Here is a 20,185-nt window from a genome sequence, read left to right as displayed (position 1 = left end):
CAACCAGATCTGTTCCTTTTATGTTCCCTGGCAAATTGCAAATATCATGGCGACAGCTGCCTTCTTGTCAATCTTCCATGACTTGCGGAGCCCTTGTTAAAGCTGATTATTTGATTGAGCAAACTCTCTTTGTCATAAGACATGCTTGTCTCTAAGTGATTTCATGTTTTAAAATGAAAATATTTTACATCTCCTTAAAATACCTGTTGTTTCCACTATTTTGAATGTGAATTTCCTGCTACCGTTTGTTCAGTTTCATAACATAAACTAAGTCCTGTCATAGCGCTAGATCCGACAAGATTCAAACACGTCTCAGTTTCTAGAAATTGATCATCCCAGGACAGGAAATTTAATGGAATTGGGGATTTAAGGGGGAATGCAAGGAGGACAGTTCACCAATCCAAATCTCAGCTTCCTCCCTCAGATATCCTCCCACAAAGTGACCTTTGCTTCGGCTCCTCCAGCTTCTTCCCAGCTGTTCCCTGGATAAAGCCCTCTGATCTGAGAGCTTATCACCAAAGTCTGCCTGTCTCTTTGCTTTCTTTGTTCCACATGTAATTACACTACATTGAAGCGAAATGTAGTGCAGGTGAAGGCAGGAAAAATGAATGAGCCCATCTCCTCGGGTGAGAGTGATACTGCTGGGCTGCAAAGACGGGGTGGGGGGGAGGGGTGTCTTCAACTCAATGGCTCCCAGCATGACAGCGTGAGCGGACATATCAAATAAGACCCCTCTCCGCTCTCGGCCTGCTCTCACTCCACCTCCCGGCTGCATCAAAAAGGGACCTGAGAGCGAGAGTGTCTCACACAGGCGCATTCAGTGGCTCTGACCAGATGGATTCTTTGTTCCGTTGCTCAAACACACATGGCTGAAACGTGGCTGTGCAAAAAAAAAAAAAAAAAAAAAAACTTGACACACAAAAAAAGCACACACACGAGCGCACCCACACGTTACCCTGCCCACAGCAGTTTAAAACCAGGATCATGATGGCAGGCGGGCGTGTGAGTCTCTTGTCCTCTGTTGTGTTCGCATTAGTCATATGCAAATGCACATTGTGCACAAAGAAAGACACAAATCCACCATGTCTAAATCCTCAAAGAGGACTAGTGACGGCTATTTAGCTAACATGATTTATGAAGGTTTTTGACCCAGTTATTGCATGGGCCATTTATTGCTCACTATAGGTGATTGAACAAATTGAATTTGTGTCAAAGCGTGAAATACTACATCAAATAAAAATTAATGTTCATATATACACTAGATAGTTTATCTTGATGTTCTTGCAATCGGGCTCCCCACCTAAAACTATTTTCTTTTTGTAAGCACAACTATTTGACAACTGTTTGTTGTTTGCGCTTGTTGAAATTTAACTCAGTTTTAATGAGCAAAGTGTCTGTTTCAATCTGAACTTCAGGTTACATAAATAATGCACTAATACAAAACATTAGCTTTGACAAAAAAAAAAAAATCCTACTTTTCACTTATGACTTCTCTCACTTTGCTTCAAAACCTACATAGCTTCTCCCATTTAATAATAGATATGCAGCCAACTTGGCTTGTTAACGATTGAGCATTGACACAAATTGATATAGTACTGATGCATAAGTAAGGTGATAATGTTATTCATTCAGACTCTATTTGTATTGCTTTACATGTTACCCTCGCCCATGTAACGGTCTCACACAACTGCAATTAGATGTGATTAGAGTTCATCTCCTTCTGATTTTTTTTGTTTTTATTTGTAGCCAAAAATATTAATTAATTTCATTAGGATTCTTGTCATTCTGAATGAGTTTTTATCCAATTTTGATCAATAGAAAAGGCCAATAATTTTTTTTCCTGGTTTTACTCAGCAAAAATGAACATTGCTTATGCTGTGCTAAAATTACAATTAATAAATCAGTAACAGAGACTCTGGACCTTAATTTATTGCATTTATAAAACACATCTGTCCACAGACAGAAATGTCCCACTATGACTTCTCAGTCATTATGGAAAAGAACAAAAAGTTCACAGAGAGGAAATATGGGGAAAAAAACCCCAAGATCACAAACAAGACACTCTGTGACAAATGTTAGTGTGATGATTCAAAAATTACAAATGCATAAATTGACCTACATTACCCCTTTGGTCTGGAGCTCCATGAAAGAAAATCCCTCATAGTGTGAAGATGATCATGAGAAAGTTCAGGGATTAGTCCAGGTAAACAGGCTATTCCACGAGGAATCGTAATCGTGAAGACACATTTATAGGTCTGTGGATGGAGCTGAAGCTCTGAATTGCCAAGTACCAGATAAGCAACCTGAAGGATTTAGAGAGCTTCTGTAAAGAGGACTGATCCAAGACAGCATAAATGAAATAAGGGATTAAAATTTACAGTAGTTTACAAACCTTTCACCGGAAAGCAATAATTATGAGAATAGACTGGCAGGGTTGATAAGATACAGAGAACCAACATTTTTCTACTTATGAAATGAAACAAACTGTCTGATTTAGAAAACAAAAATTATTATAGGATACAAAAATCAAACTATAACATTTAGGTTTAATGAACAATTCCTTTCATGTTTGACTTTGAATTCATGCCTTTATCTTTACAAACATTCAGCACAAAGTTCACCACAGGTCTTGGATAAATTTGAATTTTAAACTATAACAGAATAAACATCAATGTCAAAGAATTGTTCTATAAAAAAAATATGTGTACTATGTATTTTCAGTTTTTGTCTTTAGGTCATTCACTATAATAAGAGGAATCATATGCTTGTTTTATTGGAAAGATATGTAAGACATTTTCCAGATGGCATTTTCCTGTGTGATACAAAGATAAAACATGGATGACAGAGATGATCTCTTTTATGCTGATAAGTCACAAGCTGTGACTCCTCAGGTCCCAGACCTTAACTCAGCGGACATTTAGAATTTGATTCAATTTTGAATACCAAGACAAAAAATAAAACTACAAAAGTAAAGCAAGTAGGAGGCACCCTCATGACATCACTGGAAATAGGAGATAAATCAGGAAAATGAAAATAGAAGCACCAGAGAACATTATCATTAACACATTATAGCAGAAACATGGGAGCTAAAAATTTAACACAACAAACTAACCAATGGCGATTTAAAGTGCACCAATGACCAAAAGAACCATAAATAATGCTCTTCCACTTTCACTGTACTAGTGTACTGCTTTCAAATAGCAAAATTTGCATGATCTCTCTGGTCATGCATGGATTCTCTCCGTGTTTTCCTGCTAACTACTATGAGGTGTAAGTTCATAGCAAGCATAATTGTCAAAATTGTCTGTCGTGGTTTTGCTCTTTGCTGAATTAACATCTTCCTAATTTTTATTGGTTGTTCAAGAATTTATTTACCTCTGAGAGATTACCTAAGAATGATCTGGAGAGTGTTTTGAGAGGAGAGGGATGTTTGGGATTCTCCAGTTACCCCCAGAACCTGATCATGGATGATTCATGGATGCAGGAGTGGATGTTTCCTGATGCCATCTATGTAAAGATATTTTTTTTCAAGAAAAGATAAAACTTAAAATCCATGTTTTGTGTTTTTTGTGATGGATTTGCTTTAAAAAAAAATTCACTAACAACAACACCTAATCCTGAAATTTATACATTTGTCTTATATTGTTAAAAAAAAAATCACAGTTATTAATAAAGAGTTCAGTGTCAAGAAAAAAACTAATAAAGAAGAAAACTGGAAATGATGGATTTAATGGCCACGAATCGACGCTGTTCAGCATTTTGGCATTTTCAAATGCTCTGCGTGACATGATGGGGCCGCCGTCCTCCCTGGTTGATTCGGGAAAGAGTGTTCAAATATTTCTGACAGGAAGAAGTCAGTGACCTTTAAGCTGGAAATGCTCTGCTGGTGTTGCATCCTCGCTGTCGTTTTTCATCAGTACTGGAGGTGCAGAGCCGAGACACATCCTTTAGTGGAGGTGAGTGTGAAATGCCAGTCTGTCAGCTCTGTCTGATCTTCGCAGCACATCGCCCTGTGTGCAGCAGACTCTTTCCTAATCAGCTCTCCGAACAGTTCAGTTTAATCCAATCTTCGGTGAAGCTGGATGTTTTGTTTTTTGTTATTTTTTTGCTGAATTTTAGTGAAAGAAGAAAACTGAATCTTTCAATGGTTTTTTTGATGTGATGCCCTTTTAAAAAATTCTTTCACATCACTGAATCATTTAACCTGTGAATGAGCTCAAATGAATTTAATCGATGACAGGACATATTTCCTTCGAGGTGGTTTCATGAAATATTGCTTTCATGACTAATTAATAAGTGGCCTGGCCGTCTGGAAACTGCCAGTAATAATATCAGGAATTTCTCTGCATTATTCATTCCTGTCTGACCCCGGTCCGGCAATGAAAGGCAATATGAGAGCATCAATCAGTTTTACATTAGGATGTTTCATAAAGGAGTGCAGAAGGTTAGATCTAATGAGTTTTCTTTTTTCTCCTCCTTCTGGGAAGCAATTAATAAAGCTGAATAATTTCTATAATAATATACATGACTGATGTTTTGTCTAAGTTTTCATAAGGTGGATTAGTATGAGCTAACATCTGCAGCTCCAGTGAGAAGTTTACTTGCAAATTCATTTTGGACTTTGAATTTAAAACACTTTTATTTCCTGGGTGAAAGGACTAAACAACTAACGACTTCAATTTTTAAAAAAAGAACTGGTGCATAACTTTAGACATTGGGTTTTCTCTAACTTCTGAAGGGTAAAAATTAAAAAAAAAAAAGGCTAGAATTTAAATATAAACATATACCGCCACCAAACTGTGGTTAAAATGCCTTTTGATAAGTTGCAGAATGTCGAAAAGCTTTTTGTTACAGTTCATTTAAACGGAAAGATTTCCATAGAGGGCCCTAACTTTTAAACACAGTTTGCAAATTCTCAATAGTTTTAAGATTGAAACCATTCCAGAAATTAATGTTTGCTTGCTTTCAAAACCAGTGCAATAGTTTATTTGTTTTGTCCAGTTAGCACACTGGACAAAGTGTGCTAACTGGACACACTTTGTCCAGTTGACATCTAACTGGAGAACTTTGATGTCAAAGTTTCAGCCAAAACTGTCAGGGTTAGACTTTGTAACTGCGGCATGTTGGTGGTAACATCATGGTGCTGCCAGTGGTACTGATAGATCGCACAAAGTGGGTGAAAAAATAAAGGGCGCTTACCTCCAAATTCAACCTTAACTCAACAGAGCGAAAACACAACAGGTTGTTTCAACAAAGTAATAATCAGAAACTTGCACACAACTCGTCTGAGAATGGAAAACAGGATAAGACTAAACTGAGATTCTCAAAGCCCAGACCTCCGCTTGATTAAATCCACGATTAGTTATAACAATAAACTTTATTTGAGAAATAATTATTTTAGATGTAAAAGCATACAGCAATAATACTGTAGGCTTTTCAGGATTTAAACATTTTACTTTTGTCTTTGAGCCTTTTCAAATTGAACCGGAGCGCTTTGAAATTTTAGAAATCACAAGAGGTAATGAAGATGAGGAGGACCAAACGAAGGAAGAGGAAAGAGTTGGCCGAAGAAGCTGGTGTTTGTGCTGTTACTGCCACCTTCAGCTTCATAAATGAACACTTTAAGTTTGAATCAATGTTAGGAAACCATGCAGTTAAAAATAATTTCTACCAAACTCCGATGAGAAAAGAGGTCAAATTGTAAAATATCCAGAAACATGGCAACAAAAAGGTGTGGGCAACTTGCTAAGAAGAGCACAAACAGATTATGAGTGCAAAATGTACAAAAGATCAACCTGATAAAAGAGAATAGAATTTTATTTTTTCTATTGCCTTATCGGACACTACTGTACATCAACCACAATAGTCTACTATCATTAAATAATTCACATCCAACATTCTTATTCACAAGTGGTTAAGTGATATATATATATATATATATAAGTGGTTTCTGCGTGTGTTGGTGAGAAGCAAGTATCTTTAGATGTGGTTATGCAAATCTTGCTTGCAGACTGCAGGAGGAGTACACACATCTGGTGACAAGGTAAGCATTAAAGATCCTCAAGTTCCCCCTGAAAATAAATCAGGAATCTAAAACATTTTTATCCACATATTTTATGTATGGAAAACTCGTCACAGCCTCATGAAGCTGCTGGTCTGGCAATACTTTTCTCGCCCATAGTGCACAACAAATTACTATAATAAAGGTAAAAAGTAAAATAAGCTCCAAGTACCATAATGGTTGGTAGAACTACATAATACAGCTCTTACATTCAATGAACTTACCATTTACTTTCTGAAACTTTCCAGAACCTTGCCAGGTAATTCAAGGGAATTTTAAAGGAACATACTGGACACTTTCCCCAAAACCTCTAAAGTACTTACCAGGAACGTAGATATTACTTTCCAGAGCATGCCAGAAACCTTTCCTGGAAAGTACCTAATAGCTAGATAACTAGTAAAGTAGAAAAAGTGTAAGTTAGGTAAAAATACCTAAAAGAAGTAATCAACAAATTTCAAAACTTGCTGGTGATCTCCATAATGTAACCTTAAAGTATCACTTAGCTGGGAAAATAACCAGTTCGTTTAATGAAACTTCCAGAAAAGTGACCTCCAGAGGGCTGCTTCACAAAAGTAGGATTACAAAATCCGGGATAAGAGGCTAAGTCAGGCTTGTTGTAGCGCCATCAGTTTATCCAACATGTAAAAAGTACCACCATTTGAATGCTGCTGGCTTATGATGATGAATAAATATTGTGAAAGGTGAGTAAACTCTGCTGTGAACTGTGCCTGTTCAATAAGCATGGTGAAGAGGTTGAATCATGGCATGCATGACACTTTCCTGTTGAGTCTGATGGTTAGAAATGTTACTTAACTTTAATAACTGTGAAAATCAAACTTATATTTTGTTCACTGTTTTGGTTTTTGATATTTATTACCATCTGTGTTAGTAGTGACCTATAGGGCTTTTTATTGTAGTCTGAGCAGAAGTAACTGTCGTGATTTTCTCCGTTCGAACTAAGTTTCATAAGCTACATGAGCAATAGTAAACAAACAAAAAGTGGCTGGTAGTGAAGTAATGTCTGATACTAGACTATTTTGTTTAGATGACACCACTCAGAACTTGCTGAGGGACTGCAGTGCCCCCGCCTTCACAAGCACAGCTGAGAGCAGGTCCGCCGGTCCAGGCGGGTGAAGCACTGTAGTGGGAGAAGGATCCGCATGTTTATTGTCGGAGTTTGTTGGTCCAGGAATCTTTAGAGCGGACTTGCAAGTCCCACTGCCTCCACCTCCACCCAAACTGGTCCTGCTGTTTTCCACTGTGGGGATAATGGTGCCCAGAGGAGGGTTACCCAGTGCAGGAGACCCACATGGCTCCATGCTGGTTTGAGAGCAGCAGAGTAAATTATAGAAAGCTCCTCTCATCTCCCTGCTGGACAGAGTGTATATCAGAGGGTTGAGGGCAGAGTTGAGCACGGCCAGGGTGATGAACCAGTCCACCTGGTAGAGGACCTCGCACCTTTGCGGGCTGCAACCGACATCGAGCAGGAGCAGAACGAATAAGGGGGTCCAGCAAACGACAAACACCCCAAGAACAATCACAACCGTCCGCAGCAGGACCAGAGAGCAGTCTGAGGGCCGGCTGCTCACCCTGCGGCCGCTGGAGGTCACCAGACGGTAAATCCTTATGTAGAGAATGATAATAGCAACCAGCAGCGCGCTGAAAACACTAATGCAGAAGGCAATGTAACTTTCAGCGTACAATGGCAGAACTGTGGAGCAGGAATCCAGATTGTTCAGGCAGTTCCAGCCCAGACTGGGCAGGGCCCCGAGCAGCACAGACACAACCCAGCATGCTGCCAGCATTACCAGGAGTCTTCCTCGTCCGGTTGTTTCATTGGGCCGCAGACGCACCATTGTCATGTGCCTCTCAATGCCAATGGCCAGGAGACTGCAGGTGGAGGCGCTGAGGGCCACAAACATGCTTCCTTCTCTAGCCAGCCATTGCTCTGGCGTCAGGTAGAAGGTCTTACTCCCCGAGGTGAAGATATTTACCACATAGGCCACACCAGCCAGAAGGTCAGACAACGCCAGGTTTCCAATGAGCAGGTACATTCGGCTGTGGAAGCGCTTGTTCCTCCAGATAGCGAGCAGAACCATTATGTTCTCCAGAATGATGAGCATGCAGATGATTAGCAGCAACACCGTCTTGCAGACGCCCCCGTTACGAGGTCGGTCCAACTTCCCCGAGTGGTTGTAGTGGTTGATGATGACAGTGTTCATCCCCTCCTTAATAACATTCTCCATCCTTGCTTTCCCAGTCCTGAATCTCCCTCAGCCACACAGCAGAGGGCGTCACAGCACTGAAAACAGGAGCTGCTCACCCTGGAAGTGTCACATCAGCCATCACACAAAGACCTGCCAAAGAGGCCAACATTAGTCATAAAACAAAGTATTTTATTTTATTTTTTTTTTACAATATCTTGTTTATTAAAACATATCAATTTAAGTAAAGAAAATTTGTCAATAAACCTCTTCAGACCTGATGTTTTTCTAGTGAGCCAAAACATTTTTACTCCTCTTAATCATATAAATAACAGAGAAACCTATCTCAGGTTTTTATATGTTTTTCTGATTTGTCCATTGTAATGGACATTGTGACTAAATGATGTCATTAAAATGTAAGTAACAAAATTTATACTTTTCACATAGATTTCATGTCATAACTAATTAGGTGCGAGCTCAACCTTTGAAAGTGAATGTCTGCATATTTGTTTGTGAAAATGTCAGAATGGAGCATATAGAATACAAAATCTAGTTTTGCCTTTATTAATGTATTATTGAACTTTCAAGTGCGCTGGCATGCTTTTATGTACAGTATTGCTGAACAGGTAACAATGGATTACACAGTTATCAAAGCATAAGCTGTCTGGGTATTTTCATGTAATCTCTAACTTTTGAAGAGAAACCTTGAAGCAGTTTCAGAGTGGCACAAGGCACAGGTGGATTTTACATTTGTTACAGTAGAAGTGTGTTTTTCCTGTGCAGTGTGGCTTCCTGCATCTGGTGGGCACTGAATTTTTCCCCCAGATTCTGTGTGGTACAGACTGACTATTTGATCTAGCAGGACAACATCACCCATTCATTCACCGTGCAGATTGAACACCTCTTGATGAGACTCTTTCAAAAAACTGGGCAATGGGTTATTTCCTAGATTCATTATCTCTCCATAATTGGGTCAAGGCAGTTTGAGAGTTTATACTTCATCACTGAAAAAAATAAAATAGCAAAAAAGTAATTCTTAAATCCCAAATTGGCCATAAAATGCTTATAGATGGGCTGCACAGTGGCACAGTTTGGTAGCACTGTTACCTTGCAGCAAGAAGGTCCTGGGTTTGATTCCCGGCCCGGGGTCTTTCTGCATGGAGTTTGCATGTTCTGCCTGTGCATGCATGGGTTCTCTCCGGGTTTTCCGGCTTCCTCCCACATCCCAAAAACATGAATGTTAGGTAAATTGGTCTCTCTAAATTCTCCCTAGGTATGAGTGTGTGTGCATGGTTGTTTGTCCTGTCTGTCTCTGTGTTGGCCTGCGACAGACTGGCGACCTGTCCAGGGTGACCCCGCTTCTCACCCAGAACGTTGGCAGGAGATAGGCACCAGCACCTCCCGACCCCACGAGGGAAAAGGGCGTAAGAAAATGGATGGATGGATGGATGGATGCTTATAGACACTTTTTTTTGTTGCACAGTAACACTGAATAATTAAGGACAATAATTAAGCATTTGTTAACATGGTCAAACTCCTGATATCGTTAAATTCAACAATTTATCGATAGTATTTGAAGGTACTTTGTAAAACATTTCTACTAGAAATACTTCAAATTATACTGAGAGCACTTTTTCTAAATTATTATGAACATGAATTAATATTTTTGATGGAAAACAGATACTTACTCCTCTCTTCTCTAGTTTCCTAAAATGCTCCTCTTATGTCTGAAGCTCAGCAATATCAAGTTAAGAGCCTGAACTTTTGTTTTTGTTTAAGAATCCAGTCAGTAAGAAGTATCATTCAAATTATATGTTTTTTCTTGGTTTAAGCCCAGAAAAATAACATATCCATTCAATTGGACGTGGAGTGTGAAGGGGTTAATTTAACAAAAATGTACATTACTGCTGCAGAAATGTAATATTTTAACCAATACAACTTAGATGTGAGAGACAACATTAAAATCTAAACAGTCGGACCTAAAAAGCTGAAAAAGGAGATACAAGCAGCATCAACTATCCTCACTTTGTTATTTTTTGTTCTACGTTATGTTACATTAAATTAATAAATTATTATTGAAGCTAAATTAGCGTGGGGAAAAAAACGGTTCAAAACAGGTTGTTGTCTTGGGGAGAAAAACACAACATCTTTAAGAACCTTTCCTACGTTTTTCAGACGTGCGCTCAGATAATAGTCACACATCACAGCATATAAACATTTATTTATTCCACTATCAGGCTTTAGTTTTCAGGAACAACCTTACCTTTCTAAATGACTTGGTTTCTTTTAAACATCGCAGTAGAGCAGCGAGATTTGTAGAATGTCTGTGCGAACTGCAGTAAATTTTAAAACGTGGCTCCGGTCCAAAGTGAAGTCAAAAGTCCTTATTTTGAACTTGTGCATACATAAGCGTCGTATAGTTCATTATTATCCTGAAAAGATCCAGAGTGAGTCCTCTTGTGGAACTTTTCTGTTTCCCTTTGCGCACAGTGACTTCTCAGTCCGGATAACTCGGCTCACCCTCCTCCTCCTCCTCCTCCTCTTCCTCCTCCTCCTCCTCCTCCTCCTCCTCCTCCTCCTCCTCCTCCTCCTCCTCCTCCTCCTCCTCCTCCTCCTCCTTTTCTTCGCAGCTCCAGCTGAGGCGGGATCTTCCCTGAAACGTTTATTCCTTTCTATTGTGAGTCAGGAGGTACAAACACTCTGCGTGTCAAAATGAACTGTTTTGAAAGAGATGTGCCAAAACTGTGGTTACATATTTGGATTTTCAAAGTCATGGTGAATTGGACTGATTCTGTTGAGTCTCAAAATAAAAGTTGCTTGAATAAGTTTTCATTTGCTTAGCTCAACCAGAGAGCAGATTACTTATTATATCATGTAATTGCCACCAGACTTGTCCCAACACATGTTAGTTCACTGCCCCACGGGGATTTTGCGCTCTGGTAATTTCTGTCTGAAGGATTTTATATAGCCAATAATTTCATCTGTTTGTTGTGCTTCTCTATTGCAACTTCATTTTTTTTTTTACCTTCGTGTCAGTGGATTCATAAATTATTCATTAAATTTTGCAGCAGTTTTTGATGTAGGCAATATGGCTCTCTGCCCAGGGTGGAATGACCTGGAGGCTTCCCCCTTTTTTTCTATTGTACCATTCTGATCATTTGGGTATATTACTCATAAACTGCTGCAACAGTAAACAGGTATATGAATTTACTTAAACTGACTTTCAAATTTTGGATTGAGTCGTTTTAGAGCTTATTTAAAAAGATCGGCTTTTCTCAAACTTGTCTAAAGGGTTATTAGTATCCTACAATAAATGTAGATTTCTTTAAAGGTTTATGTTGTACCTTTATCCTGTTTTAAATAATTCATAAAAAACATGTTAATTTATCAAACATTTTAACAAGATCCAGTTCAAACCAGAATTTAAAATTGCCCCAAATAATTTTTTTTAAATTAAACTGTCCTTTGTAAATTTTTGAATGAGCGTGCATTCACTCAGAAAGTCAAAAACTCAAATCAAATGAAAGGCAAATTGTCAGTAAAGCTTAAATAATGTAAAATTTACCACATTTTTAAGGTATTATTAGGTCTTTGTTTATTAGGTAAAGGAGGCAGAAAAGTGTAATAAAATACAAATATTTTTCATGTTTTTCCTTACATTCATCATGTTTCTCTTGTCTCCTCCAAGAGCTTTATCTTTTCAACTCATAACATAAGAAGTTGGAATCCATGTTTTTTTTCTGTGATATGATGAGTCATTGTTTTGTTTCTTGTTTAAATAAAAGATTTCTTGGTCCCTTTGGTACGTTATAGTGTGAGATAGGTCTGACCTCTTGCATTGGAGCCAACTGGAAAGGATGGGAAGAGATGAGTTATTCCTTTTTTGTCCTTTTATGTACTTTTTGAGACAAAAGTCATCTGTAAAAAAAACAGGGGGAAGATAGCAGGTCACCAGTATCATGTTTTGAATGTTTTGGTGTGTTTTCACTGAGCAGTCTGTTGAAAAGAGTATGATGCTGATATTTATCAAACTGTAAAGATATGAATAACTGCAGCTTGGTTTGAGGTGTAGTGAACATCTGAAGACATAGAGTGAAAGGATAGAGGCGGTTAAGTACTGAGATAACTAAATTATGGGAGGAATAATTTTTACTTGTTGGTTGGTTGAGTAGTAGCTCTGGATGTGGTTACTTAGGATCTTAATGTGGGAGCAAAATATTTATTGGTACGTTGTCACATTGATAACTAATCTCAGTGGTGGCATAAGGTTAGAGAGTAGAGCAGGAGATAACTGGAGGTAAGCAAAGTTTTGCTCAGAGGGTGAGCAATAGACCCTTGTGGGAGTTGAGCCAGTTCCAACTCCCATAACTCCCAGTCCTACTTATTGTAGAATGAAGTTGAGTAACGGAGAATGAGCAAAAAGGAGTAACTGGAAGCATTATGACAAGAAGAACTGATTACAGAAACTACTAATGACAGTCTGGCAGCTAAGAGTTCCTACTGGTCTTTATAGGCAGGGTGACTTATTGAAATACGTGATAGTAGGTGTTTGAATCCCCTCCAGTTGGGGAAATCAAATTCATGGGGTGGGAAGATGTAAAAAAGGAAGAGACAGGTGGTGCATTTGTTAACAGTAAGCAGGAAAATCACCTTTAAAAAGAGAATGTTATTTTGAGGGCATTTTCCTCTTAAACGGAGGTCAAAACATTTATTGGAGCCATAAGATCACAGACCACCTATCAGGACAGTCAAAGTTCACTAGATACAGTAATCACTGTCAACATAAATGTGAAATGAAAATATAAAACATACACACACAACATTGCATAAAAACCAGGTGTTTTATCAGATTTGGCTGATTTGTTGAGTTCAGGAACACATTTAAATTAAACACTGAACCAAGCAACTCTGTTTTAGTGATGTAATCAAAGTGAGGTGTTGCCATGTTGATCACACCGTTGGAAATAATGAGGAAACCACGTCTGCTTGGTGAATCAGTTTCCTCATCAGGAAACAAAAGGTGTCCTACCAGAGAGGATAGACTCATTACAACCAATCTGATAACCAAACATGGAGAAGCAACATTCAGCTTCTATGAACCACAAACCTGGAATAAACTTCCAGAAAACTGCAAAACAAAACATTGAGTTCCTTTAAATCTAGATTAAAAACCCAGCTGTTTAGAGTTGCTTTCGAAACATAATCATGAAACATTAATCAATAATCTGATGTGTAATGACGACAAAATGTAATGTTTCTAACTGTGTGTCCTATGACTTTGTATTTTTGTGTTTTTATGATGTGAAGCACTTTGAAATGCCTTGTTGCTGAAAGGTGCTACACAAATAAGATTTGATTTGATTTGATAATTTTATGAAACCATTTGCTCATGAACACTAACCCTTGTGATGAAAGCACAAAGATAAAATGGCAGAGAAAAAGACTCACGTCTTTGTTTCAGTACATATAGCCTGTTATTGTGAAACCAGTTGCAACATATAAAACCCTTTCAACTTCCTGTCATCGTTTTAAAATACTCAGACCATTTGACAGCATTTGCAGTCAGGAAGGTTCTCTTAGACCATGAGTCTTTTTAAAGAAATCACATTTTCAACATCTGTTCTGCTCCAATGTTTCTGGAACAATTTGTTTTTGCAGAACAAATTGGACTCTTTATTCATGCCTGAAAAAGAATTGTAAGTCTAAACTTGTACATTTTGATAAAATTTGAGCTGAAATGACAGCAGCTGCACAATAAAAAGCATCAGAAAAAGCACAAAATAAAGCTTCCAAAACTCACAGATGATGGTTCTGGTAACTCGTGTTGCCTGAGAAAACAAAGCTAAAAAATGCCGCAATCCATATATGAGTTGTTTGGAAAGAGTGAGAAAGGTTTATTTACTTTTTGTATTTTCTACTCCTAACAAGTGATAACCAAGTGTTTATATTTTTTAGCTTATCCATCAATTTTATTTTTTCTGTTTGTTTTTGCTTTATTGAAAAGAGCTTGTGATGGATGACAGTGCTGATTCATATCAGACGTAACAAATATTGATGAAAAAGAAGCGAGGATGGTGAGAGCAAAAAAAAGAGCAGGAGACTAAGAGCTGGCAGGTTTTTCTGACCTCTTCTTCCTGGTGGCATCACACTTTGAAGGGTCCCAGGCAGCTTAGCCCACCTAAATCAGGCTGGTGCTGATTAATGAATAACCCTCAGAGCTGTTGATCTAACCCTGAGTAGCAAGAGATGTACAGACACTCTGACAGCCCATTTATAACAGCATAAAAACATCCCCAAAGCCTCAAATGTATTTTTTTAGGAGCTGGAGCCAGAACTTCTGGATGTTTGATGCTCAGTTAAAAAAAAAAGAAAAAAGATGGACCAGAGGAGGGAAAAACTGGCCTTGTATCAATTTTTCTGTAACAGTTGCACCAATAATGCCCTGTACTGTACTTGTGTGCATATGAGCTGCAGGACTGGGAGGGAGGGCATGCTGACGCACACTCTAATGGTGAGTAAGATGTTCAGGAATGCAAAGTGCAGTGGGAAAAGAACAAGAACTATGGTAAATAGAAAAAAAAGGCCTCAACTCTCACCCATCTCATGATTTTTACCCTCAGTATTAAAAAATGGTGGTGCATCAACCATCAGACACACAGAAACATCTTAAATGCACTTTTTAAGGGATGACGCACCAATTTGGACAACATATACACACCGTCCTTCATGTTTTAGATGTATCCCTGGACCAGTACACCTGACTCATATAAATGCATTACCTCCTTAGCATACAATTGAGTGCTGCAGAAGCCTGGTAATAACTCAGCTGGGACAAAGAACTTAACTTTTGGAGACATGTCTTGTTGTTCTTTGCCTCTAATGACATATTGGAGGTTGTGGGTCAGACACGAAGCCTAAGAACATCATGTTGTGAGGGTGTCTTCCTGAACCGACTGGTACATTAAATGGCATCGTGAGGAAAAAAACATTATTGCAGCAACAGCTTAACATATTAGTTTCAAATTAGCTCTAAGACAACAACAAAGTCAATGTTTTGGACTGATCATCACGAAGCTCTTATCACAGTTCCATAGAAAACTTGTGAGTAGAGCAGAAAAGATTTGTGTGTGCAAACCTGACTCAGATGTTGCAGTTCATTAAGCCTTTGTGTAAACTGCTGTTAGCACGTCAAGGAGCATTTCTCTCATAGTCACTTGAAAAAGCTAATTCACAACACTTCAAAGACCGCTGCAAAGCAAACTCCTCTGTTCCCTCTAAACAAATGTTTTAAAATTTGTATAAACTATAAAATATTAATTCCACAGCCCAATGTGACCATGGGCTGTTTGCGACCTGCAGCATTGATTTAACAATCATTTGTAAATTAACTGTGAGCATCATCCTAGATCACATTAAGGTGTTCTGTGGCCAGTGTTAAAACAGTGATTATTATTGATTTTGTTTGGATGTTCAGAGTCTCTAGTCAGTATGGATTGTGCTTTAAAGAGAACTAATATGTACTCAGTTGTATTATGATTATTTGCTTTGATTATTTTATGTTTCTTTATTTTATTTTTCATCATTATTCTTAATAGGGTTTTGTTATAGGGCATTGCCATATCTTTGCCTAATGTTCATTAGTAGGTTTTACTCTCCTTGATTTTACATTTATTTCATTGGAGCTAGAATGAAGCACCAAGAATAAATTACTACAAGAAAGTAACTCAGTCTGTTGCAACGTTATCTGAATCTCCTGGTCCGTCACGTTCTCTGTTAAATGGAGCTTCTTACATCATTGCAGGAGGTTGCGAGTAAAGCTGAGGCCTGATGGTTTTATCTGTAGGGCCGAGGTGCTGCTGCTGGGTTATCAGCAGCTGTCTGAAATCTTTTAAGACACAAGGTGACTGCATGTCACAAAAACTGCCACACAGGCAGTGGGTGCAGGGACAGCCATGCTGCTTCCACTAGATAACGTCTTTATCAGGATTCATCGCCAAGTTGTAACAAAAGCATGCTCAGATAGAACCTGGAAGAGGGAGAGATTTCCCATGTGTATCCTTAGTAAATAGGTTAGTCTTGTTGGGGATGAAAAGCTTCAACATGGACGTTTGCCTTTTCTAAGCTTACATCTCTGAAACTGGATGTGTGAGGAGGTAAGATTTGGAACTGTGGGGAGTTTTGCCAGACTGCATCCTGTTTGTAAGTACATTTCAATTAGGAAGTTGGCATGACTGAGAGATTTTCCAGTATTCCACTTTTCACCTTAAGTTGTGATAAAACACAGCCACATATCCAAACGCCTGATTGCAGCCCCTTATCTTTGCCGCGTCGACGTCGTTTTTCGCCCACAATCAGTCCGGAATGTCACAATCTGTATGCTGTTATTTATTTTCTTTATGAAAAGAGCCTCAAACTCTAAATAGTTTTCAAGTCATTTCTTGGCCAAAATACATTATAAATAACTCTGAGCTAGCTTATATAAACAATCATGCTCTTTTTTCCCTCAGAACTGCCTCTCTGATGTCTGGGAAAGAACCCTGTGTGTGGGTGTCTGTGTGTGTGTTTATCTGTGTAGGTAGAGTGCCGGGATTAGACATCTTGTTGGGGGTAAAATCTGGTAACAGAGTCACATTATGGAGAGCTTTTTTTAGTTATAAACTATGGCAATTTCAGAAATGATTTTTTTTTAGAGAAGACATCTTGATTTTGTTTATTTGTGTGTTCAAGTTCCCGTAACACAATAATTATTTTGCTGAATGCAAATGCAAAGACATTTAAGGCACACTCAGAAGACAGGCTATTATGCATCCTTTCCCAAGCAGCAATGCTGGCTATTTTTAGAAGTCAGATGTTGTATGAGAGACTTGTCTCCTGTACTGAACTATGTTTCAGCAACTTCAATTAGACACCAGCCTCCAAGTCCAGCTCACAGTCAAACTTTCCATGTCCTGACATTCTCTCCAAAACCACCACTACCAGCTCTAAAAATAAGCAATGACAACATGAGAAAGATCTGCTGTTTACTGAAACAAACAGCTTGAACCAACCTCAATTTTCAATGGTGCTCCCATCTTTTAATTCCTAATTATTTTTATATTTCAAGACTTTGTTTGATATTTGCCAATTGGAAAATGTGTTAAAGATGTATGCAGAAGCAGAAACAAACTTCTAGCAATTACAGGGTTAGGATGTTTTGATGCTACTTTTTAAGTAGGGCTCTATGATGTAGTCAATATTTTACCTTTAGTCGATTTCTCAACTGATTAGTATCAATCAGATTGATTTTTCCTAGGAGCTAAATCTAATGGTTAGGAGGTACCAAAACTGAAGCAGTCTTCTCTTCTCTCATATGATTTCCAACTAAAAAAGCAAATTGAGTTTCAAAATGTTTCACACTGGCTAGTGTCTGATTTCAATATAAACTTATGGTCATGTTATGTCATTATTTCTTTGTTATTGTGGACTTTGATAGGATAAACTTATTGTTGTTAGTGCACTGAAGGTTAATTCCCAGAGATGCGATTGCAAGGGAAAGATTTTTTTTTTTATTAATCTCAAAGGGAAATTAAATAAAATAGTATAAAACATCACTTCTCCAAATTGTTTTTCTTTATCAAATCTGCAGCAGTTCATGTTGTGTCTAATTAGCTTAGAAAAAAATAGAGCTCAGATCTTGTGATGAACTCATGCTCAATGTTATTCCACACAAGCATGAGAAGCATCAGGACTTACCCTTTGTTGTGGTCAGTGACCAATCTAATATATATAGAAGGACATAAATACTCAAAAAGCAGATATCACTTTTAACCTGGGTACCTTTCAATATCACTTTAAATATCTTTGATTTTTTTAGACGTTTACCAAAGCTATTTAAGGTATGTCTGTGTTCAAATTTGCCACAATGTTTAATTCCCCCAACATACAAGTGCATCAAATGTTTTTACTGGGAAATTATAAACAAGAATGTTAGATAAACACTGGGCTTTCTTTTCCCTGTCCCACAGTACAGAAGAGTTGGAGTATGTTCTCATGGTAAATGGCCTGTGCTTGTATAACGCTCTACATGCTCATGTTTAGCCTTGGTGTGGGAGCTGTTTTGAATGAAAGATCCTCGTTTGTGAATGAATTACCCGGTGAATGGCGACAAACTGGTTTAACGGCCTCTGACTATCAATAAGCTCCATGGTCATGTTTTACACAGCGATGCCTCACAATAAGAAAAGCTTGATAGAGATCTGCAGAGGTAGTAAAGACTAGTGGGTGGCAGTCCATCCAGTAACAACAGTGAGACATGCCGACCATCAGACGCTGACACCCTGAAGCTCCCAGGCTCCAGAGACATGCAGGTTTAAATAAAGGCTGAAAAAACACACTTCACATCTCATTAGTCAGGGCCACTGTGACATCTGACTGGGAGCCTAGACAGTCCCACCATTTAAACCAACCAAATTGTATTCCAGGCAAAGCTTACAAGTCAGACATTTTAGATAACATCTATGGGGTAGATTTACAAAAAAAATATTTCTGTCTTTGTTTCTAAAACAAATAACCCTCATGTTGGGATTGATTTTAAACTGATTCTATAAGAATTATAGGAATAATAGCAATGACCTTTATTTAACCAGGTATGTCCCATATAGATCCAAAACATCTCTTTTCCAAGAGAGACCTGGCCAAAACTGACAGCGTGCAGAAAAAAACAAAAAACAAAAACACATTCAAGACAATGAACATAGACATACAATAAAATATATACATAGATATATAAATATGCATACATTTTCCAGAAAATATATTTTTTTAATGCATAAACTTGATATCGAAATGAATAAGCCAGTTGAAAGACATGTCATGCAGTGGAAGCCTTTACATTGTATTGTACTGTATGTATACTAAACCAAATACCTGAGGAGCTGCATGTATAAGAGCATGTTGTGTCATCCAGTTAATCATGGAATAAAAGCACATAGTGCTACTGTAGATGCAATATGTTTCCAAGGTCCTCAGCGTCTGCTGGGCATATGGTGCTGCATGTCGTCTGGTGATTTATACACACAGAAAGACACACACATATGCATGCACATATTTGATTTCATGGCCTGCAGAACTGTAACCCACCTGTGTTTATAGGTCTGAAACATTATGATCCGCCACCGTGCTAAGATCATAACAGTCAGCGCCGCCTCCCACTGTGCCTGCTGGACAACCCACGTGTCCTGCTCTCTCATCTGTGACTACACGGCGGGACCACTGGTGGTGCAACAGCAACATACTTCAACGCTTGATTGTCATGAGGTGTGGTGCGGGTTGGTGGTGAGGCAGACGCTATTGACCCAGATGAGATGAATAATGGATGTTTAATAGAAAATAAGTCCAGGAACAAGCAGCAGGCACAAGGAAACACTGACGAAACATAGACGACGACTAGACTGGACATTGACGAGGACCCGACGAGGAACAAGGAACACAGGTGGAGTTAAATACACGGGAGGGTAATCACAGAACGAGACACACCTGGGAACAATCAAGGGGAGGACAGGACAACGAAGAGACTCAAGGACACAAAAAACTCTAAATGAACACAGAAAACACAGATCCTGACAGTACCCCCCCCTCAAGGGCGGCTACCAGACGCCCAAAAAAAAAAAACCACAACAAGGGTGGGCGGAGGGGCGCCGGATGGGGGGCCAGAGTCCAGAAAAACAAAAAAAAAACAACCCACCATTGTGGGCGGAAACACAGGAAGGGCCAAGAGTCCAAAAACAAACAAAAAACTACCCACAGCGTGGGCGGAGGCAAAGGAGGCGGGAACCACGGAGGTGGTCTGGCGGTCGTCCGCGGCGGCGGGAACCACGGAGGCGGTCCGGCGGCCGTCCGCGGCGCTGGAGGCGGGAACCACAGAGGCGGTCCGGCGGCCGTC

General features: G+C 38.8%; 1 protein-coding gene across 1 annotated transcript; it reads right to left on the bottom strand.

Annotated features, from left to right (window-relative positions):
* Window positions 1-1,914: 1,914 nt before the first annotated feature.
* s1pr3a (sphingosine-1-phosphate receptor 3a) lies at window positions 1,915-10,781 on the bottom strand. Its single transcript, XM_032573253.1, has 2 exons — window positions 10,529-10,781; window positions 1,915-8,418 (listed from the first exon to the last, which is right to left on the bottom strand). Exon 2 carries the CDS (start codon window positions 8,305-8,307, stop codon window positions 7,117-7,119), a length of 1,191 nt encoding a protein of 396 aa, XP_032429144.1. The 5' UTR covers window positions 8,308-8,418; window positions 10,529-10,781; the 3' UTR covers window positions 1,915-7,116.
* Window positions 10,782-20,185: the final 9,404 nt, after the last annotated feature.

Source organism: Xiphophorus hellerii, chromosome 9 (assembly GCF_003331165.1).
Source record: "Xiphophorus hellerii strain 12219 chromosome 9, Xiphophorus_hellerii-4.1, whole genome shotgun sequence".
Taxonomy (NCBI): Eukaryota; Metazoa; Chordata; class Actinopteri; order Cyprinodontiformes; family Poeciliidae; genus Xiphophorus; species Xiphophorus hellerii.
This window is presented reverse-complemented; position numbering and strand designations above follow the sequence as displayed.